The 23277-nt window shown below is 41.2% G+C and overlaps 1 protein-coding gene across 1 annotated transcript in view; it reads right to left on the bottom strand.

The window, feature by feature from the left end:
• The window catches only part of LOC117816891 (serine/threonine-protein phosphatase 2B catalytic subunit alpha isoform-like), a 38702-nt gene that overhangs the window by 13938 nt on the left and 1487 nt on the right, over positions 1-23277 (bottom strand). Inside the window, 5 exon segments of the mRNA XM_034689273.1 lie at positions 612-757; positions 6071-6182; positions 7112-7120; positions 7548-7663; positions 11736-11936. Of these exon segments, the coding sequence (XP_034545164.1) occupies positions 612-757; positions 6071-6182; positions 7112-7120; positions 7548-7663; positions 11736-11936 (584 nt within the window).

The raw sequence follows: 23277 nt of genomic DNA, 5'->3' as shown, positions 1-23277 counted from the left end.
ATGGTTGGTTTTGATGTAGCAGATGTAGCAAGCTTTGGCTAGCTCTGCGCTGCAAAGTTTTTCTCCTTCACCTAGGAGATCAGTGAGTCATCTGTTTCCCTAAAATCAAAAGCTGACATGGGAAAAAAACACCAAACAACATTTTAGACTAACGCCAAAGAATTGTGGATCATTGTTGGCTTAAAATACGTTTGTGTATGCTGGGTTAATTTATTTCAATGTTCTGTGTCTATATGCATAAAAATGTCAAAAAGCCCCTTTTTTACTTTTTGTCTTTCTCTTTGTGTTTAAGATTTTTATGCTTTTTTAAAAACTATAAAGGAGAAGACACATCTCAAGGGGTTTATCCAAATAAATAAATTTCTTCTGAAAGAAGTTTTTCCTTAAATTAAACGATTCAATAATCTTATATTTCAAACCATTTCAAATAACAGATATTCAGAAGAGTCGTGATTCAGTCATACATGAGGTAACTGTGTACTGTATTCAGAGACGGTACTGTTATTACACTACTGTGTGTGTGTGTGTTTGTGTGTGTGTGTGTGTGTGTGTGTGTGTGTGTGTGTGTGTGTGTGTGTGTGTGTGCGCGCGCATGTGCATGTGTGCTGTACCTTCTTAATGTCATCGAGCGTGTGTATCTCCGGTGAAAGCCCCCCATGCACACACAGGAACTGCTGGTTCATCAGGGCTGCCAGGGGTAAGCAATCAAACGCCTCCATGCAGGAGTCGTACACCTGCTCCGAGTACTTGATCTTACCTGGAGGTGGTTGGACGGGTGGAGAGATATTTCAAAACTTGAGACAAAGAGGCTACAAGCATGCTTTGAAAGGAAGTCAGTCCCTGTTATTGTAATATATTGTGCACTGCAACAAGGATGGAGGAAAAAAACCATGATGAAATCAGTCACTTGAAGGCTTTTAAAAGACAAAAAAGGGTCGTTCTAAAGAGATATTTGAGCGTTGAGGCAGTAACATAGGGTTTTTACATAACATGTAATTAATTTATGCATCTATCTTTTCCCAGTACTCCCATATGACCTGTTTCTTTCCTCGTTGATGATTTTAAAATGCTAATTCCCAGTGAAGAAGAGAACACTCATGAAAAAACGCCCTAAATTACAGTAGCATTTTACTACACTGCTCATTATGTTTACTGAGACTACATCCACTGGACACAATCTGACCCATATAAAAGCATGAGCATCATGAAGGCTTTACTGTGTGTCTGAATCTTTGTGTCATCGAAATGTCCTTTGATTTGGTGGTGAAATCAATAAAGACATCCAACACACAGCATCTTTAAAGTACAGTTCACACATGGGTGTAATAATACATCTGACACAGAACAATATCACAGGATTAAAATAGCTGAAAGGAGATCAGAGGAGAGAGATAGAAAAGGAAGAAAGGCAGGGGGATTTTGGACAAGGGCTGGCAAGAGGAGGAGGAGAGCAAAGGAGGAAAATAATTTCACAAAAAGAAGAAGAAGAAGAGAGACTGATGGCAGGAGACAGGACAAGGAGGTGAGGTTAAGAGCTGTAAGAGGAAAAAGGGGGATAGAGGGAAAAGGCAGAGTGTGGAGACGTCAGACACTTATCAAAGCCAGTACTGTAGACTACCAGCGTACAGTAGCCAGAATTTCTGTGTGTGTGTGTGTGTGTGTGTGTGTGTGTGTGTGTGTGTGTGTGTGTGCGCGTGTGTGTGTGTGCGCGTGTGTGACAGCTAAAAAAGTGTGTGTTTGTCAGCCTCTCCATCTGCCTCGTGTAGAGCAAGAGCTCATTATTGCTAGTCCACCAGTTTTCAGCTCCTTCCACACACAGACACTTAAACATTTATGAAGACAGTCTTGCACACACATGCACCCATAGTACATGCACTTGAACACACTTGTGGTACACACACACACACACACACACACACACACACACACACACATACACCCTCACACACATACACCCTCACACACACAGCAGATGGTAATTGAGGGCGACCACTATTCGCCACGAGCACCGAGGGAAATTAGCTTTCTTGTCCCTTGGCCAATCAGACACAGAGGAGTAAGTCCCTGAGCCAATCATTAAAGGCCAAATTAATTTGCTGCTAATCACCCACTCTCGGACAGGACACGAGGAGAGTCAGAGAGGCAGAAACTGGGGGAGGGAGAAAAAGATGGAGGACAGATGAAGAGGAGGAGGGAGAGAAAAAGAATGTATGGAGAATATGGAGGGAACCAGTAGAGGACAAGAGGGTGAGGAGGGAGGATACAACATGGAAGAAGAAATGTCAAATCCTTCCATGGGCTAACTTTAACATCACATGAGCTCAAGAAACACTACCAATCTCTTTATCTCTGCCCTGACACAGTGATAAGTACGTATTGGTGTCATATTTTCCTGATATTGGGTTTGAACTGGTTACGCTCACATATTCATTATGTAACCAGCTACAGTCTTAGCAGAAGTCTCACAGCAGCTGTGCAGCTGCTTACAACCAGAGTCGTATCTGAGCTGAGTACAGACGGCCACACTTCTTGAGTGCCAAGTGGGTTTGTCGGTTTTAAGTTCTGTCCAAGCTGCTGATCATCTATTTCCAGCAGCAGGTGTTTTGGGTTGGCTGAGAGAGGTTGGCTACATGAAAATATAGTGCTTCTTGGCACACATGCTAACAGCTAACCTACAATCCTGTGACCAGTTGAAATTAATGATTGTCAGATGACGGGGCTCCCTCTTCAGTCTCAAACTCAGTCATTTTTTTACTTAAAAAACAGTCTATCCTTATCTTTATTATTTTTGATACTTGTTTAACCAAACATGCATTTAAGACAAGATCAGTTCTGTTTCTTATTTATTTTTCTGCATGGCTTATCATCTCTTGGTGAGGATGCTAACTTGTTGCAAGAGGCCTATAGCCAACCATCAGACTCAAGTCTCTTGGGGTCATATTATAATATATGTATAGAAACCCGTTCTTGTTGGGAAACATAAACATCTCCCACAACTTTAGAATTTTCAGTACATCCTGTATAATAATGGGCATCGTCTGCAAAACGTTACTCTTCGGTTGGTCTAAAGCTTGACACAACATTTTGGCCATTGACATGTTAGTTGACTGGAACTGGAAATGACCACACTTGGAAAAGATGGCGGAACAATAGTGAGGGGTTGGAACACACCAACAAATTAAAACCATGCCATCAGTTTTTGTAAGGCATTTTAGCTTTTAGCCATTGTTTGCCCACAGGACAAGACTCTATAAAGTGGTGGTGGCAGCTGACTTAAGTTCCATATATATTTGACTGGATTTCCTTAGTGTGCCAGGGGCAGACTCGCTATATCAATACAGCCCACCATCTTCTTTACTCTTTTCTGACGTATGCTGAGTACAGATGAATCTGAACAAATTAGTGACATTAAAAATAATGCAGCTCTTTATTTTCATCCAAAAAGCTTGTCATAAAATGTAATCTCAAATTGCCATACATCTTAATACACATACACATACTTTAAGTGTTAAACACTACTAACAGGTTTTAGAAACACGTCTTTGCACCATGCTATAACCATGTTTACCTGTGCAGGGAAATGAATTCACCTCACTTACAGCGCAGCTATTGTTTCTACATTATCATCAGGATAGAGGCTCAAATACTCTCATAACGTTGGACTGTTGTGTTCAAGGTTTGAAAGCCTTAGAAAAGGAGAAAAATATGTTATTTTCTTGAGGGAAAATGAACCACAGTTACGGTGAAACATCATATCACCCTTCAGCTACTGCTAGACAATTGTCAAAGACTATTTTTAGCATTAAGAATACAATAGGAAAGGTGAGAATTCATAGCTTAAGGAAATGTTAACTAAAAAACCTTTTGCTTATTTGTTGCTCATTTTGATTTTGTGAGACAAAATGGAGACACACAATTGTATTGCTCTCAGGGACCCTTAGGAGACTTCTATAGGACAATCAAGATTGAACTGAAAAAAGACTTTAAGTGATCGTTTAGAGCTCCTCTGTTTGTCTTGTTTATGTCTCACTTTCAGTCTCTACTGGAGATCCTCTAATTGTTTACGCTCATTTCTGTATTTGATGTTTCTTTTGTTGCTGTTTGACTTGTTGTGCAAACTGGGATTTGAACCTATGGGCTTCAGTTTCAGGGCAGCAGTGCTAACTGGTACACTTCAGGGTCCAGATCGGATTTTTAATCAAAATATTGGAATTCGTAACAGAGTGATACTGTTAAAATTTTAAAGGTACTCTACACTCTTTCTTAGGCAGGGCCAAAGATGAGATGATCCACTGAACTTACTGTCAAAAACACAGAAATACTTAAAATCCTCACCAACTATGAGCCAGATCCATCATTTTGTTGGCCTTCCTGCTTATGGAGTAATCAAACAATAATTAAATTATGTACTTTATAGTTTGAACTACTATAATCTCTGTCTTATCTTGGAAGGAACATGTGTCAGACATTTGAAGCTCAGGCTATGAGACTGAACCTCAGAATCAGACAAATATGAGCGCTCGCTCTCGTCTCATTTTTCTCAGAGCTGAGATTTATGAATGAGCATCTGTAAGACAATTTCAAGAATTACGACTGAGACTCACTTTTCATATCGTGAAAATCTGAGAGCTCAAAACAGTCTCATTCTTCAGAATGAGATGACTGTAAGGAGTATTAGAGGATTCAGACAGAGCTCACATGTGGTCCACTCTGAGACTGAAACGTGTTTTTTTCTCAGAAGTCACAAATAAGACAAGTGAGAAAATGGACCCAATCTCCCTTTGGTATGTACAAGAGTTCATTTTTGTCTAAGAGACATAGATGGGACACAAGATATCTTCTTAAATTTGACTCTGCTTTGGGTTGTACACTCATCTGGACAGCTAAATGAAAACAGCTAGAATTAGCACTCCACTTGCTCCTAGCTAACATTACTTTTCAAAGATGACAGGAAAGCAAAAATGAATAGCTCATAGAAATTTAGGTAATTAACAATAATGGTTACTATCAGAGGGGCATATTTGTATATTAACTTGGACTGCTAAACCAAAACATCCGACATTAGCACTAATTCCTACCTAGCTAAAATCACAGTCTGAAAATGACACACAATCCCATAGGAAAGGTGAAACTTCTGATTTATAATGTTATTCACTAAACAGCAATGTTAGCTACAAATTGTTTGAATACTTATGTAGCAAACTTAGCTGTTTTGATTTAACTGTCTATATTTATTGTTAATATACTTTAACAGTTTAAGCCAAAACAGGCAGTGTTAGCATTTCACCAGTTCCTAGCAAACATTTCCCTCAGCAAGGATCATTGGCAAGACTTTTACACCTTTCCTATCATTCAGCAACACCACCATAGAGGAATAATGGCTAGGAATGGTTGGGCTATAACATGTTTGGTTTTCAATATGTTTGAATTGGACATTAAATGTCTTTGGGGTTGCTGACCCCATTCCTTCCTGAATTGACTTTGACTTGACTTTACAAACCTGAAACACTGCAATAACACGAAGACAGTTTGGGCTTCCCATCCTGAGAATGATGTCAGAGATGTCATGTTAATGTGCTTTATTTGGGGCCTAGTGGGAATTGACTATACCATGAGTGGCCTCCTGACACTTTGTGGTTGCACTTTGGTTTTTAGCCAACTCAAGCTACCCAACATGGAGTCTATAGAGCTAACATGAGGTATGTGTTATTTTCTTGTGAGTTTAAATGGTTGCCTCTTCGAGCAGATCAATTGAAACAAAATATTATATTAAGTTTAATATTAACTTGAGTTGTTCTTGTTCTCGTATGTACGTCGCTTTGGATAAAAGCGTCTGCTAAATGACATTGTAACATTGTAACATTGTAACATTGTAACATTGTAACATTGTAACATTGTAACATTGTAACTTAACCCATTCCAAATGACAGACGGAGCTGTTACAGAAGATTAGGATGGGATACAGTCATAGAGGGAAAAACAGTAGAAGTATGAAGAATAAGAGGTAGCAACACAGAGGCAGAGAAAAAGAAGGAACATTTTATATTTGGATGAAACACAAGTTACTTACATTCTTGTTTGAAGGTGAAATATTCTGTCAGATGTCTACATTCATGGTTTCCCCGTAGAAGAAAGAGCGTCTTTGGGTAGAGGATTTTTAGTGACCACAGGTACAACACACACTTGAGGTTCAACAAGGGAAGAAAAGAAGAAGACTTGTTAGAGATGAACAGCTCCATATCAACATCATAAACCTGAAGAAAAAATGGTTTAGGAATTACAGGTATGTTGTGGTTGTCTTAGCAATAGTTTCTGATAACATACGTTCACTTTGGAGATAAACTATTGTTTCAGAAGATGTGTGCTTTTCTTTTAATGCATGGTAATTCTAAAATATAAACAGTAAAGTCTATTCAACACAAGCCCTGTAGAAGGATTTAATTTATTTGGATGTAACAGGCTGGCTCTTCTCACTTGCTTCTTACCAAAACTTTCAGTTTGACGATTTTCATTTTTGTATTTATTAAAACTTGACAAAATCATGTGTGTATTTATAGGTTTCTATGCTGACTACTTTTTAATGCTTGGATCCGCTAGGCTTGCTGTTCCCTCCAGTATTCATTATTAACTAAACTATCTCCTGGCTCCAGTTCGAAATTAACCAAGCAAACATGGAAGAGTGAGAGAATCACAAGGAAGCTGTTACTCGTGATTCCTATTTTGAATGAGCCATCCACAGCCCAGATAAAATGAAAATGAATGGTCATTCCCTAAGTCTTAAGATAGACACAAACAGGATTGTGACAAGATTCATCCCAGATAAGAGTCTGCTGATTGAGTGAACAACAACAAAAAGGATCCAGAGCAGCAGGGACAGTGCCCTACATCTTTTAGCATCTAAAATCATTCAGCATGCTTTCACTCTCATCACTTTGTTACTTCGACTTGCTCAGAGTGTGTTCCCTCACCTCTACAGAGTTTAAACTCTACATGAAGAACACTTTCAGTGTGCCCTTGATTTGTACCAGGAAGGTGGCCTAAATAATGCTCTCTACCCTCCAAACTCACTCCATGTCAATGTTACACTCATTGTGCTCATGTTCGGTAACACCTCTATCTGCTAGTTCATGCCACCACAAATAACTGCTGCAATCACATGTAGCACTGACATCTAATCGAAAGTATTAAATATCCAAACAACCCTCTGGTCTCTATTTAGTTTCTGTACAAATCTGACCCTTTTATTCTTTACTGACCCTGAATAATCCATTCACTTATAACTTCATTTTGTGTGTGTACTTTTCGGATGGAGATTGTGGTATTTAAATGGTGACATATTGAATAACTGCATATCTCAGTCGTAAAATAAACCTTGTGCCTGGAAAGTGTGTGACAGACTCATATCACTATAAACTATAACTGACATAGATTTTGTTGTAGGCTAATTGTATGAAAAGCATTTACACACCAGTTAAATGGAAACATGATGAGATAAATGTGAAAGCAGAGTTTATGTCCAGATAAAGTGTTCATCCTCACCTCAATACTAAGTAGCCCCTGTCCACATAGTCCCCTAGGAAGAGGTAGCGTGTATTGGCAGGAGAACCTCCCACTTCAAACAATTTCATCAGGTCAAAGAACTGGCCATGAATATCTCCACACACTGTGAAAAAAAAATCAATGTTAGGATCTCAAAGAACTCTGTTTTCACAAGTTACGTAGGTGTCTACACTTTGGTCAAAACATCTGCACTTAGAAGGCTCTACATAGTCTGATTTACACCTGCAAAGATGTATTGGTCCTCTTTGCTTAAAGGCCTGTTGCTCTTCCTCGCGACAAAAAAAATATATAAGCAATTAAATCAACCATACCATCAATTTCAAATCTCTATTTAAACATTTCCCCTCAGTAAAGGAATGCATCTGGGATCTTCAACAAGGCCTCTAACACGTTTTCTTCATTAGTCCTTTGGGTCTTCATAGCCTGGCATCCCCAGATCATAGACTGTATAAAATATGGACGTAGGATTTGTGACGTCACCCATCTGTTTCTGAAGCACTGTTTTGAGGCCAATCGGTGGCGGCAGCCATATAGCTACTGTCGAGCAAGTGTGACGTAAACAGGCAGAGTTTTAGCCTCCTAGCCAACAGTTACAGTGTTCCCGCCTGTCAATCAAGTCAGCTGTGCCTCTCATTGGAAGACTTGTGATCTCATTATCTTTGAAAGTACCACGTTAGAAAAACAATCACCCCCCTCAGTGTGTGCCGATCGAGAAATGAGCTATCCAGACTACACTCGTCTTTTGTACCAGGCTGTAAACATGTTTATTTCTGCTGTTAACATCATCTTTTTCCCATTCATGTGTACGTGACTTCAGGTACTTCCGGAGCCAGCCTTAATCGGATCCTCGATGAACTGCAGTTTTTAGCACTTCTGCATTGGACTTACATTTTTAGACTGAAGGTTGCTGTTGGCCCCAGACCCATCAGCCAGATCCCATTCACTTTTGTTGGCTGGTGGATTTAGAATTGTTGTCATTCTAAACGATTTCCCACCATAGACTGTGTACGTTTCCCACTAATCTCAGATATACCCGACCAATCGGAGTCCTTTATTTAGAAATAAGGCGGGTTCTGGAAAGCCACCTCAGCCAATTTGTAAACAACCAAGATGGCAGCTTCCGCTGCAGGTAGGTCCGTTGAATTGTGGCAGTTTTAAATGAACTGAATGGTGTTCTGTCATGAAAACAAGAGCAAACAACTGTAATCACAATGTTTACTCGTAAGAAGGATACGTTTTCTGTACTGCTGGCAGAATTTGGTAAAAGTTCATTTTACGGCCTAGCTCTGCTGTCTTGCCGCTCTGCACTGCGTCACATGCTGCGTTGTTCTGATTGATTAGAGGTCTGTCCAATCGGTTACTGAAGCACTTCCACATTCGCCTGTTGCAGAGTTACTATGCCCCATGGAAAATGGAACTGAATTGAACGGATCCAGATCCGGACCCATTCACAAAGGTGAAATTACCTACCCTGGCATCTGTTAGACTCTGCAGACAAGAGGGTAGGGTCTTGTCATGCAAAAAGATAAAATATCTTTAATTAGTTGCTTTCCTAATATATTTCGACCATATCTTCTGATTTTAGACTATTAGGGTAAACAAACAAGCTAACGATTATTGCCTAATACGTCGCCCACAATTGAATGGCAAATCAATCAACAAGAAAGTAACCTTTGGCTGTTAAATTCATAGTAAAGTTACCAATTGTCATTTCAGTGCTGTGCTGTAAATTAATACAGACCTTTATAAAATTACAGAAGCCTTCACTGCACCAATTTTGTTATTTAAAATATGATAAATATTTATTTGCATCTAAAGCAATCCGACTTTCTCTTTCAGAGCCTTATGTAGTCAAACTTTGCTTTCTTTAATTCGTTGGCTGCGTTTCAGACAGTTTTCTGCAGATTTGATCCAAGTCATATTGATGGTTATGGCAATCTAACTTATCATAGACATCACATGCTGAACATTTCATATTTGCGAGACATCAGGACTGTCTATATAGTCTGCCAGCATACATCTTCCCATCCGCCTCCCTATCCATCTGTCTGGCCTCTCTTTTCACTTGTATTTAGAGTCAAAGTTCCCTCCTGCAGCCGTTTTACTGTGGCCATTTACATCTACCTGGTTATCTCTTCATCTGCCTGTCATGGTAATGTGTGATTTTGTGTCCTTTACTCCCAAGCAATTGCTTTGATTTAGACTGGGAATTGGGGATGTAAAATGGCATGAGTGACACTGAGCTGTACCCGTCTGCCTCCTCAGACCTGCCTCAGTATTTTCCCAATAGCCTTCATGTGACATCCTAAAAGCCTGTCAGTTCAACTTTCAGCTATCCACCTGCCTGCCTGTCCTCTTGTCTTTATCAGACTGTTTCCAGAGAGAGTTCATCAAAGTGCTTAACTGTTCAAAATACCTCCTCAACATTAGATGTGCATTAAGCCCTCAATACAAGATACTGCACAGTTTCTCTTTAGTTTCATCTTCCAAATGTGTTGGCTATTTACAATCATAGGCAATTCGCAGGTGGGTGCTTCTGGGTCAGAATCTGTAAAAGCGAAGAAAGTTTGAAACAGAGATCAATATGTTGCTCATTGGGAATGAGCAGTTCTGAAAACCTCTGCACTAAGCTGCTTATGATCGACTGCCTCTCCATCTGCCTGTCTATCTGTCCTTGTCCCCGGGGAACTGTACCTGTGAAAGTCGAGCGGTGTACCCACACTGCGTGGGCACAACAACCCACATGGAATTATCTCACTGCTCACATTTGCATTAATGTGTACACACACAAACACACACACACACACACACACACACACACACACACACACACACACACACACACACACACAGCTACGTTAACCAAGCAGTGTCACAAGGTTGAGAGTGCCTGAGTCTGCCTGCCTGTTTGTCTCTCTTCTGTGCGACTGTCTCAAAAACTTGTTTTCCATTTTGTTCATCATCGATCTCAACTCCCCCTCCTCCTCCTTCCGACATTCTCCTCGGCTCATATAATTCCTCTGGCAAGGGAATACATGCAGATATTACCAAAACTATAGTGAGTTGTGAGTTGCATAAGTGCCAGTTGGTTCTCACAGTGAAGTGGGACTGAACAACAGTCCGTATTAAAGGGGTGGCAGATACATGTGGCTGATTAAAGAATCAATGAATGTAGCATGATTACTACATAATAACCGTTCTTTTTGCCTTTTGATGCTTGGCTTCACTCCTCTGTCTCTATTTCTGTTTGACTGTCGACATCTGTGCCCACTGCCCACTGCGCTTCACCCTAGCATGCTCAGAAACACAGTTGAAGTATTTTGTGGTTCGCTTTGCCAACAATTTTTAAAGGAATAGTCACATGCTTGATAAAAAACCCTGATTCACTCTTCTTTTGAGAGATAGACAACAAGATGGATAACACAAATCTAACTTTGCTCGATATAAAGACTGGAAACAGGAAGCAGCTAGTCCTAGTTTGTCGAACTGACTTTCAGATACAATGCATCCAGTTTTATACTCTCAACTTTAACAGTAACAACTGAATTCACCTTTACCCGGGTCATGTACCACACTGTTTTTGGCTTAGAACAGTTAAAAGACACCTGGTTGAGACTCATGCAAGCTGACCTACTGGCCTATGATTACTCAGATCCAACTTAAAAGATATTACATGTCAAACACTGAACTAGCTCTTTATTTCCAGTCTTTATACTTAACTAGCCTAACTGAACTGCTTTTAAAGTGTATCATATGTTGTTGTTTGTCTTTTTGCCTCTCCCTCTTTCCAGTCTCTACACAGTCAAGGCAGACGGCTGTCTCACATGAGTCTGGTTCTGCTCAAGGTTTCTGCCTGCTAAAGGAAGTTTGTCCTTGCCGCTGTAACTTGCTAAATGCTGTTAAGTGCTCTGCTGATGATGAGATCAGACTGAGTCCTGTCTGCAAGATGGGATTGCATCTTATCCTGTCTTGATGGTGGGTCTTCCTTAAATATAACATAATGTATGATCTCAACCTACTCTGCAAAGCGTCTTGCGATAACATTTGTTGTGAGTTTGCGCTGTATAAATAAAGATTGATTGATTGATGATTGGTTGATATGTATTTGCCCAACAGACATGAGACTGTTGATGCAAATTAGCATTTTGCATTTGCTTTTCATCGCTAGGCCATACCTGTGACTGGCGCCTCAATATCCAACATAGTGCGCTCCTGACGTAGGATGGCGGCGCCCTCATCAATAATGCGTAGAGCCACGGCTTCCTCAAGACGGCCCTCCTTCGTGAGGTGAGCTTTGAGCAAGTCCACCCGCGGCCGGCCATCTGTGTCAAAGACCTCTTTCATGGTAAGCCTGTGGGCCAGGGGGAAGGGGACCGCTGCAGAGGGAAGTTGGAAAGGACAAAGAAGAGATGAAAGTTAAAATAGGGAACAGAGTGAAGGATATCTATCACAGATACTATCTGAGATTGATTGAAGGAGAGTGAGCATTTGAATGTGTGTATGGATGCAGAATAAAGGGAAAGAGAGTTCCTTCTGATTCTGATTCTGATTCTGATTCTTATAACTTAGGATATAATTTATTAGGGCCTGAGGACCCTATCAAAATGCGGAGAATTATCGTTCTGTCTTTCTAGTCCACTATGAATTGCATATATGACAGCTTTAACATGCCCACACCTCGCCTAACTTTACACACCCATCAGAAGTGGTAGAAAAGTTTATACATTATACGTCTCATGAATATCTTTGGCAAAATAGCTTCACAGCACCCTTTTGAAATGTTCAAAAATAGGTTTCCATAGAGGTTACTCTCTCCTACATACATGACATATGGTATACCTATTACCCATCCTTGTCAACACATAAAAAAATCCTTCTGCACTCATACTGGAAACCCAACAAGAAGTCAGCCATCTTGTTTGATTTTCAAAATAACGCCTACTTTAGTGATTTACAGCATTCACATTTGAAAGACCTCATCCTAGGGGCTTCTTTTGATCCTACACAAATTTGGTCAATGTGTAAAAGATGCACTGAAGATTATATGTTGTCATAATGCATAATGAGTCTTTTCTAAAGGCTGTGGCTATGGCTGGGGGAAGCCACATGTGAGTATTTGCCTTTAGCGACTGATTATTGGACAATGACATGTTTTTCACTGTGGTGTACTGCTCTTGCTCTGGTGACATAACCTTTCTAAATGTGGTCATGAAAGCTTTAAGACCTTGGAGATCCATTAATGTAAAGACTCATTGAAGGGTGAGTCCCTGGCAGTGCAGTAAACTTTGGTGTCCTTCCATGAAACAGGAACTTGTTCTTACTCCTTTCCGCAAGGTTCAGTATGCTACAAATTTGACACGTGTAATCAAGGTCCACCTCTGAACACATGCCAATTTTCTTCTACAGTTATAGAGCCACCATGTGTAAAGAGGAAGTACTAACTCTTGAGTACAATGTTCAATCTGCTCTTGATTTCACAAGTTTTAATAACAGCCCTAGTCCACATTTACATTTTTGTTTTTTGTCATAGCACCATCTGTTGGAAATATATAATGTTACCCCTCATACACAGTGTTCAATTAGCTCCAGGTTGAACAGGTTTGCCTGCCGAATGAGCTGTCAGAAACAGCTTTACGGAGAATGCCTTGGTTTTTTTTATAACACCACCTCCTTTTAGACTATGCTGTCTTGACTTTAACAGATCAACATAGTCATTAGAGCTGCACTGATAGCACCACTTGTGCAGTTGCAGCTGCTGCACACCCCGACATGCACAAATGTGTGAGGGTCCATTCATCAATTCATCACTACTAACAGTTTTGATGTTATTTGTTGTATTCTTTAACAACTGGACTACACACATTCAAACCTTTAATTCTCACCATTTCCGTTATCACACTGCTTCAGGCTTTGGCTGTAAGCGTGTGTGTGTGTGTGTGTGTGTGTGTGTGTGTGTGTGTGTGTGTGTGTGTGTGTGTGTGTGTGTGTGTTATTGAGGCCTAGGTAGGTTGTATTGAAGCAGGGGCTGCCAGTTATCAGAGCTGCCTGCCCCTGTTCTGCAGTAATGTCTCTCTGCCTCTGTTCTGCAGTAATGTCTTTCTTACATAATGAAGGCCCCCAGGGCGCCGCTGGAGAGGGGGGTTGACTGACGACGAGGGTGATACAGCAAGAGTGCACAGCTGCACGTGAGGAGTCTCATACACAAATATGAAGAAGACACACTCAACAAAACACACGCGCGCACACACACACACACACACACACACACACACACACACACACACACACACACACACGTACACACAGCTAAGTGGTCCTAACAAACAGGCACAAACCCAGTGACAATAAACAAAAGGCAGAGGTGCAGGGGCGCATGCGTACATCATGTCTGGCACAATGCTGTTAACATGCATGATTGCATATGTGTGTGCATGAGCTTACAGTAATATGCACACACATACAAGTTCATAAAGGGTATTGTTATGCGGGATCCACAGAGCCTGTTGGAGCCCCACCAGTGCTAACACAGATAATGGCCTAGATCACAAACTAAAAACTAGGCCTGGCTCTCTCGCGCTCTCTCTCTCTCGTACACACACCCACACTTTCACTTTGTCTCTGTTTTACACTCTCTCCACTTGCCTCTTCTCTGTGTTTTTATTTTCCCCTCCTCTTTCTCTCTTGTTGCGATCCTTGCTTTTTGTCTCTTTAGCAGGCCACGGTGAGCCTTCAGTGAGCTTTCACACTGAGTTTCATCATTAGATTTTAATATCATGCTCACATATTTTCTACTGTAAAAATAGCTCAACAACTACATGAAACCACACAGCATGGTTTTATGTAATCACCACTAAAACATCAGCACATTTCAGCCAGTGCTGCTAAGTGAGCTATCAGGGCAAATGTTCAATCAACTTCATCATGCTGTCATGCCTACTAATGGGGAGTGGGGGGGGGGGGGGGGAATGACAGCTAATGGAAATGGTTTCTTATCAACTATGAAGTTGAGGTTACTAGTTCAGATTTTGAGCTCTTTTCTAGATTTAAGGACCATTTAGCCAGTTTGATTCATTTTGGAAACAAAGATACGAATTCATTCACACATGCAGTGCACTCTGAAAATTTCCACTCAGGTGGGCTTCATGTTTGAAAGTCTGGATTTTTATACTATGACTTTAAGAAGAGTGTCTCCTGGCGGTCCTTAATGTCTCTTACATGATGGCTGAGTAGGCAGGTGGTATGGTGGCAGGTATTAACTTTCACCACAAGCAAAATGACGTGTTGATGACATTGTTCTTGTTGAGTTTTTCTCCATTATACTTTTTACTGCTTGCCTCAGTTGTCTGTATTAAGTTCCCCACTCTTGTGTTTGTGTTGTAGGTATGTTACCCTCCTCACTAAAACTGAATAGACTATTTCTGGCACTAGGAAAGTGTTTGACACACACAACCTGCCACTGTGTAGTACATGTGTGGAAGAGGGTTCAGTGAAACTGAGGAAATGCCAATCCTATGTGATATATTACGGCGATATCATTACACTGATATTCAGTATTAGTGTTTATAATCTGTTTCAAAAAATGATGGAAGCCGATACAAGAGCAATACTTTCCACTTACATTTTAAGACGTTACATGTGAAATAGAACTTATTCTAATTTATTCAAGTTTCCTGACTCACTCTGTATTGAGTGATCTCAGCTAAACTTGAGTGCAAAAGAAAGACTGAGGCATTCTTTGACCAAGGTGAGACCCACATAGCGAGTGGGCGAACGTGCCCAGAACTAACCCACCAGCAATAGCACAGTGAGGAGATGTAAATTGTGATTCTATGAAGAGAGCCAGATCTAACGTCTCTGTCGCTTTCCAAAAGTCATAATTCAATTTTCTTCTCTTTCATTTTGATGAAAAGTTATTGAATCTGTATGCAAGCTATTCACTGGGATAATGATGCAGAAAGATTTGGATTAGACTTATACATATTGCAACTTAAAGCAGGCAGTAAAATGTATGTAAAAGAAAGGTAGGCTCAGTCCCCTTGGATCATGACAAAGTATGGAATCATTCTGTGCCTGTTCTCATTTATGGTGTATGAAGTCCTTTTTGTTTTGAGAGAGCGACTGATTGGTCCACTGACCAACTGGAACTTCAGCTCTTGTATAATCAGTGACATTGGTCTAAATGGCTTGCCCCCAGCTTTGCAGCAATACAACCAAAAGGGGAGAATAGTATCAACCTGTTTATTCATGAGGGCCTTTAAGCCATGCTGACATCCCAGCACATCCCTTTATCAAATGTATGTCAGGGAATCCAAGGTCCTCTGGGACATGAAGAGATACACCCGGATGCATATCTCGACACCTTGGGGCTCCACAGGTTTTCTCTTGCCATACCCCATACCACGGGGTATGGCATTACATTGTGGCTCTATAACACCACAATGTAGCAGCTAATGATTCAATACATCACAATAACAACACCCTGACACATACAGGATAGTGAAAGCTGCCCAGCTCCAGGGTTTTCTGTCCACTTAAAAAAAGCAGATCTGCTGGTTAATATCAGTTTTGCATCCTGACAAAGACTGATTCATCATTTAAACAGATTTACATGCGGTAAAGCTGATATTAATAAAAGCCAAAATAATGACTCTGCATGTTGGTATTCCACTGACTTAACTTATTTATCAAATAAAGCAGTGAGATGGGGTTGGGCTGCATGAACTCAATGTATAAATATATATTTATGGGTGGGGATCAATCTGAGGCCTCTGATCTGTGTTGTTTCTGTGTGAAAGAGAGGGAGAGAGAAAGAGCAAGCGAAGCAAGAGGGAAGGAGTGTGAAACTCGTAAATTGTGTGAGCAGTGTGAAAGTAGGGCAGGTATGAGAGAGTAGAGAGCAGCAGAGACACCAAGCTTGGGGAACGAACTATACTTAGGGAAAACTATACTTGGCAAGAGAGGTTCAGTACCGACACATATGAACTATGAAGGTGTTATTAACCTCATGACCGACCATTTCATCAACATAAATATAAAGTGGAAATCACTGTTTCAGACAAACTTGGCGGTTCAAGCACACGTGGAAAGGTTCAGGACTGAGAGCTGAAAGCATATCTGAATTTAATCCGGCAAGTCTGATCAAATTCATAAAAGATGTTGGTAAAGTCTTTTCTATAGTTATATAGAATAATATATTTCTGTAATGCTTTGGAAGAAATCTCAATAAAACATTATAGAAAGATGAAAAATGGATGAAGCAACAAAAGTTACTTAAAAGCAACATGAAGAGCTGAAGAGTACAGCTGACAGGGTTAGAGTTTGATTTGCAAGTTTTTCAATATGAACCAAATTATTGGCCAAATTTTAACATGTTTGGGGGGCTAACCAAAGCGAAAGGGTGCCATCCTCCCATCATCTACCATAAATTATAAGGCATTACATCCATATGGTTTAAATATCTTAGTCTTTTCATATAATATCTTATCTTTTAAACATCTTACTCAGGACAAAGTGGATCTGCCAAGGGAATGATGTTACAGAAGCACAAACATGCTCCAGTTCTCCTTCTGAAATAGGTTGTTATTTGTAAGTTGTATTGATTTTATTGTCAGATTAGGTCAGCATGAAAAAGTGAGAGAGGAAAATTTGACATTTCCAGGTAATTAAAGTTTGAGTGGCTGAAAGTGGAAAGGCTCAAACTGTTTCCAACACTTATTTTCACTGAACAAATTTCAATCACAAACATGTTTTGGTCTTGAGCTTGTGCAGGGGAAATTGCACCCACTTCAATGTGATATGGCTTGAACTGGTCCGGTGCAACCAGCCACTTACAGTGTTTGACTGAGACCAGATCAGATCTTTCTCCAGTCTGCTATGTGGAGCTTTAACTCAGCTGTGTCTTTACTGCAAAGGAGTTTGAACAATACTTTGCCTTACAAACAGGGTAATACTTAATAATGTGTCCTCCTCAAGATATCTGTCACATAGAGTCAAAACTAACTGGCTGCTTGCTAGACCTTTAATTTGAAATACCAAGTTAAATATAATCCGGTTTCACAAACTTGAGCTTACAAAGTTATTTCATCATACAAGTCTTTGTATACTGATGACATCCTAAAGGCAACCTTTAAGCCTGATTTATACTTCTGCATTGAATCTACAGCGTAGCCTACACCACAGGTCTGCGTAGCTCCCTTACCTACGCAGAGGCCAACGCACGAAGCCGATGCACACCTCTTCCAGAATGTAACTATGCGTCGAATCAACGCGGCAGCATTGTATTTTCCGCATTTACAGCACTTCCGGGATCCCCGGAAATCGGCCAAATATTTAATGTCCTCTGACGTCTCCTCTCTGTTCTTTCTGTATGATAAACAGCAACATGTATCAGCCGTAAATTAACATTATATGTTCTGAATCGCTGTAAAAAAAAATGTAGCGGGCCAGAAACAGGCGACCCAACTATCAGAGGGACCACACTGCCCTCAAACATTTCGGGGAAGTATTGCTGCGTCGCACAGACACATTGAACCAACCACTGCTGCGTAGGGTTGATTTAGCCTCTGATGCAACATTCAAAATAATAATCTAAATTAGATCCTTACAAATAAGACAGAAGTGTTACACATGCTGAATTAATCAGTGACTGACCCACCTGTCAGGGTAACCAGAGGGCATACGTCATGATAGCTGTGCTAGCTTTGAGCACTTTAGTAACTCAGCTCGTGTTAAAGTTATTTGTATTCAGCAAAGAGCTCAGTCTACATTTAAAACTGAGCATACATGGTGTGAAGTTACACAAAGGTCACAGTATTCTGTTTCTTATTATTGATATGTACCCTACACAGGGGAATAGTGCTATCAGTAACACCATTTTTTTAAAAGTACAATAGTAACCACCTTGAATGGTACACACAGCTAACATAGATTTTGTACTGGGAAGTAAATACAAAGGCTGAGCATTAAAAGGCCCTGCTAGCAAAGGCTGGCTACATATGGTTAAAACTATTCACTGCAGTATAGAAACCACATGGTTAAGCATCTGTAATTATTTCCTAATGATTGCAGTTACTATCCAGCTGGCTGACACATTCAGAGGAGTGTTAAGTGATGTGCATTTTCTCCATAGATATAAAACATGACATTGACAAAATAACAGGCTGAATAGAAAGGGTTAAAATGATGTCAGAGTGACTTTCACATCATATATCAAACACACACTGACATCAACAGTGTGAGTACAGCAAGCTCAAACCACTAATTCTACTTCTCTGATGTATTTCAACACTTTTTGACACTGACCAGTGTTTGATCTAAATAAAAAACTTTCTGACATTACAGCCAGCTGACCCTTGGCAGATGACACACACATGCATGGTGAGAGTGTGTGAGTGGAGCTGAACTGAGGGGTGTGAGAAGAGTTAGGTGAAAGCATTTGTAGCTCCTTCCTCTCTCCCTTTGTACTGGTTTTGTCTTCCAGCCCCCTCTCGTAGCTCAACTCCCTGGTGTGGAATTTATTAAGCACAAAAATTGCCAGCTCAGCCAAAAATCTCCACTTCACAGTGCAGCGAGGGGGAGCCTGTGAGAAAATGTATGACACAGCTTTCAACCAAATCTCCTAAATTTGTTTGGGCTGGCCTAATAGCCTAACGGAGCAGAATCTGATCAGAATCATCTTGTTATTGTGTGCATCCTCTCTAATGGCTAAAGTTAATTATGGGGATATTTCATCAGGTTTAATAACACAAGGCCACCGTTCACAATGACAGAGTCTGGTGAAGGATAGAGGAAGTGACAGCAAATGAGAACAGACAGATTGTAGAAATGACTGTAGATGTCACCAATGATCCATCTGCTCTTATTTTGTCTGTCCTCTGAATGTTGTAAAATATGACTAAATGGGAACAAAGCAACACAGACTTTTTCCTGAAATCAACCGGCGATCAGATCATTAAAGGAGAGGGAAGTTCCCTTTGATGCTTTGTAGTAACAGAAGTATTAGATAGAAATAATGTGCAAAAGGTTACAGAAAATCTCCTTTCAAGAGCACATGCAGCTTAAAGCCCAGTATGTGCAACATGCAACACTTTCAGTACAACCTGTGCCTGCTCAGACAGCTTCTGTCCAGTGTTCATCCACTGACGTTAACTACTACTAATGACATGTCTGTATTTATGTGAGCTAATGTGTTGGATTTGCCCTCTCCAGGACCAAATTTTAAGTGATGTCTCACACACACACACACACACACACACACACACACACACACACACACACACACACACACACACACACACACACACACACACACACACAAACACACCTCTGGAGATTAGTTCATCCCGCTGCCTGTTTTTACATGACTTAGTGAAAGAAAGGAAAAGTGAGGGATACAAAATTGATAGCGGTGATTGGGAGGTGAGAAAGGAAGAGCAAAAAGTTGGAGTGCATGTGAGAGAAGAAATGCGATGGTTCACATGTATTTTGTGTGTGTGTGTGTGTGTGTGTGTGTGTGGGGGGGGGGGGGGGGTCCTGTTTATCTAGCATCTTTGACCCAAATCAGCTAACACAGATCCCTTGGTCTTTGAAGGTGGTGGGGGGACGACTTAAGATTTGTTTGAAGTTGTTCAATTAATGCACACTACACACATGAAGGACCATCTGTATATACACACGCACTCTCTCTATCTCTCTCTCTCTCTCACACACACACACACACACACACACACACACACACACACACACACACACACACACACAAACAGAAACAACGGCCCATCCCCTAACAGTCTGTCCTCATTAGACAATCCCCCCCCCCCCCCTCTCCCTCTCTCTCTCTCTCTCTCTCTCTCTCTGGAGTACCTTCTCTATAAATAGCCCTTGCACTGCCACCCTCCCCAAAGGGCACACAGACCTGTCAAGGTGGGACCCCTGGCTCACAAGGATAAAACAAAAGTCCAGCACACATTGAAACACATGCTTACACACTCACAGCTAACACAGTTCACACATGGCTCTGAGGGAACCATGAGGGAATGGGACAGCATGTTACACTAAAAGGAAATATGCCCAGTGTGCCCCAAGCCTAGCCAGAGGTGATGTGTTGGTGTGCGTGTGTGTGTGTGTGTGTGTGAGAGAGAGAGAGAGTGTTAGTGAGGGTGGGTGCATGCATGAATGCATTATGTGCATGTGTGAATATTGGATATGACTGCACTCAGCCTTAGTGAATGCTCTTCACATATTCATTGATATGTTTAAAAGGTCAGAACTCTCAAATGATAAATATTGCCTCTCCTCCCTGAGCCGTAATTTCTTAATGGGGACTAGTTTTTCTATTTGAGGCGAGGTAGGAAGACCTTGGCTTCAGAGGGAATTCAAAATACACTGTCTATTAGCCAACTAGCTGTACTGCATAACGCTAACATGCACAGAATGCTAACTTATAACATGACAAGTGATATCCCAAAGTGACAAGTGCCGCTGCCACTGTTCAACCTCCTATGAATTGTTCTGGGATAAAGAGAAAAGCTGTAACAGAAGTCCACTTATGTGACAAACAGCTGACTCAATGTTCACCAAACTAAACCAACTCAGGATTCCTGACATATCTGTGTTCATATTTGATACAAATACAGAGGATCTGGTGAGGACTCGAGTGAAATACAGCCAATATAAGTTGAATTCACAGTTTTATTAGGCACACCTGTAAATTATATTCAATCAGTTTCTTTCTCTATGAGGATCGTTTTTATAGCTAGGTGGGAAAAGGGGAATTATATAACTTTCTTGTCTTTTCTGGATTGTATGCAGTAGTATATACAATAAAAGTCAAAGCATGAGAAGTACAGGTGTAAATTATAAAACTGAGGATATACTTATTCTATAGAGCCAGTCCCCCATGTACCAGCATGCACCTTAACAGGTATGTTTTAGAAACCTTGCACCTACATAAACCTAAATAGGAACCTCACCGTGGAAAACTGTCACTGTTACCTGTAATGTTAAAGATTATCTCAGAAGTCCATCATGACACAGAACCCATTATAGGTATTATAATACAATGTAAAAATGCTCAGCTGTCTAAAGTATTACAATGACAAGACAAGCCAGTCCTTGCATGTGTGAAGCTTAAATGCCTGATGTTTTTATGTGTAAATGTTTGTTACTGCTTCTATCTGTTGTACCATTTCAGGATAACAACGCCAATAGATCTTTTTAACAACAGAGAAAGCTCCAAGCTCTGAGAGTGTCCCAGTAACCCATGACAGCATGCACGTTTCATGGCCTTGTCACATCCTCTCCTCGCTCCCTCACCTCGCCCCCACACTCTCTGCCTCTCTGTCCATTCCTCTTGGTTTGCTTTGTCCTTTCACTCTATCTCTGTCTGCTCCTCTCTCACTAAAATCTATAATGTGGGGGCACCGGTTTTGGCTTAGTGGTTCAGTCGTGCCCCCCATGTGCAGAGGCAATAGTCCTCAAACAGGTGGGTTCCATTCAAACCTGTGACCCCATATCTGTCACTCTCTCTCTCTCTCTCTCTCTCTCTCTCTCTCTCTCTCTCTCTCTCTCTCTCTCTCTCTCTCTCTCTCTCTTTCCCCTGGTTTCTTGCTGTGGACACTTCCCTGTGCTCTCAGAATAAAAGCACAAGGCCTGAACACATAAATTACAAAAAAATCTATAACGTGGGGAACTATACCTGGAACAGTCCATCTGCCACAAGTGGCATCTCTGACTGATGCCCCCTTCCCTCTTCAGCACACTAAATCATTCTCACCTGACTGATGAATTGCTGTCCTGTTTTACTGCCAAGTTTATCTGAGATTGTGTGTGCGTGCATGTGTGTATGTATGTGTATGTGTGTGTATACATGATGGATGATGCAAGAGGATACAGGCCGCTAGTTTGTTCCAGTGTTAAGGCAGCTGAGGTCCAGTGGCCCAGCTACATTACTACACACATGTAAACAGGAATAGATATGTAACACTGCACACAGAGGGGAGCTGCCAGTTGTGGGGTTAAGACAGATAACTACTGGATGGATGTGGGGTCAGGAATAATCAGGTGCGATTTTCCTTTTTTTTTAGGATCCAGATTTTTAAGCACCGCCCCTGCACAATTGCATCCAAGTAGTTACACACGTACAAGCACAGCCATACTGTAGGCGCATGCAGTCTTGAAGTCCTACGTGCAAAAACTGCAAGAACCCCCACGCCCCCAGCCCACCCCATCCCTTTCCAAGCACGACGCACGCACGCACGCACGCACGGAATACCGGGGCATGCCCGTGCAACGCATCCAACTGTCAGCTCCGTTTCTTCCGGCAGAGAAACCTTGAGAGTTTATTATGGGAAGCCAGTTGGAGGGACAGCAACCCAAGCTTTGTTGCATGTGACAGGCTGCGTGTTTGGAAGCGTTGCTGCCATGCCAGCCTTGTTGTGACCCAATAAGCACGACAATCTGTGCAAGCTCCGAGGATCATAACCCGAGCAGTGCCCCTCCTCGCCTCCCCTATAGCCGCCCACGCGTAAAGGAGGAACAGACACTCTCATAAACACATTAAATATTCCATAATCCAGTGATGCAATTATACCATTAGGGCGGTATGCATAATCATTGTCGTACAACGGTTTCTGATACACAGCGCCCCATCCAGAAACAAATTTGTATCTTTAATTTATCACTTGGAGAAACAAGAGGGGGAAGCCAGGGAGACCTTTA

The sequence above is a fragment of the Notolabrus celidotus genome, chromosome 8 (assembly GCF_009762535.1).
Source record: "Notolabrus celidotus isolate fNotCel1 chromosome 8, fNotCel1.pri, whole genome shotgun sequence".
Classification (NCBI taxonomy): Eukaryota; Metazoa; Chordata; class Actinopteri; order Labriformes; family Labridae; genus Notolabrus; species Notolabrus celidotus.
This window is presented reverse-complemented; position numbering and strand designations above follow the sequence as displayed.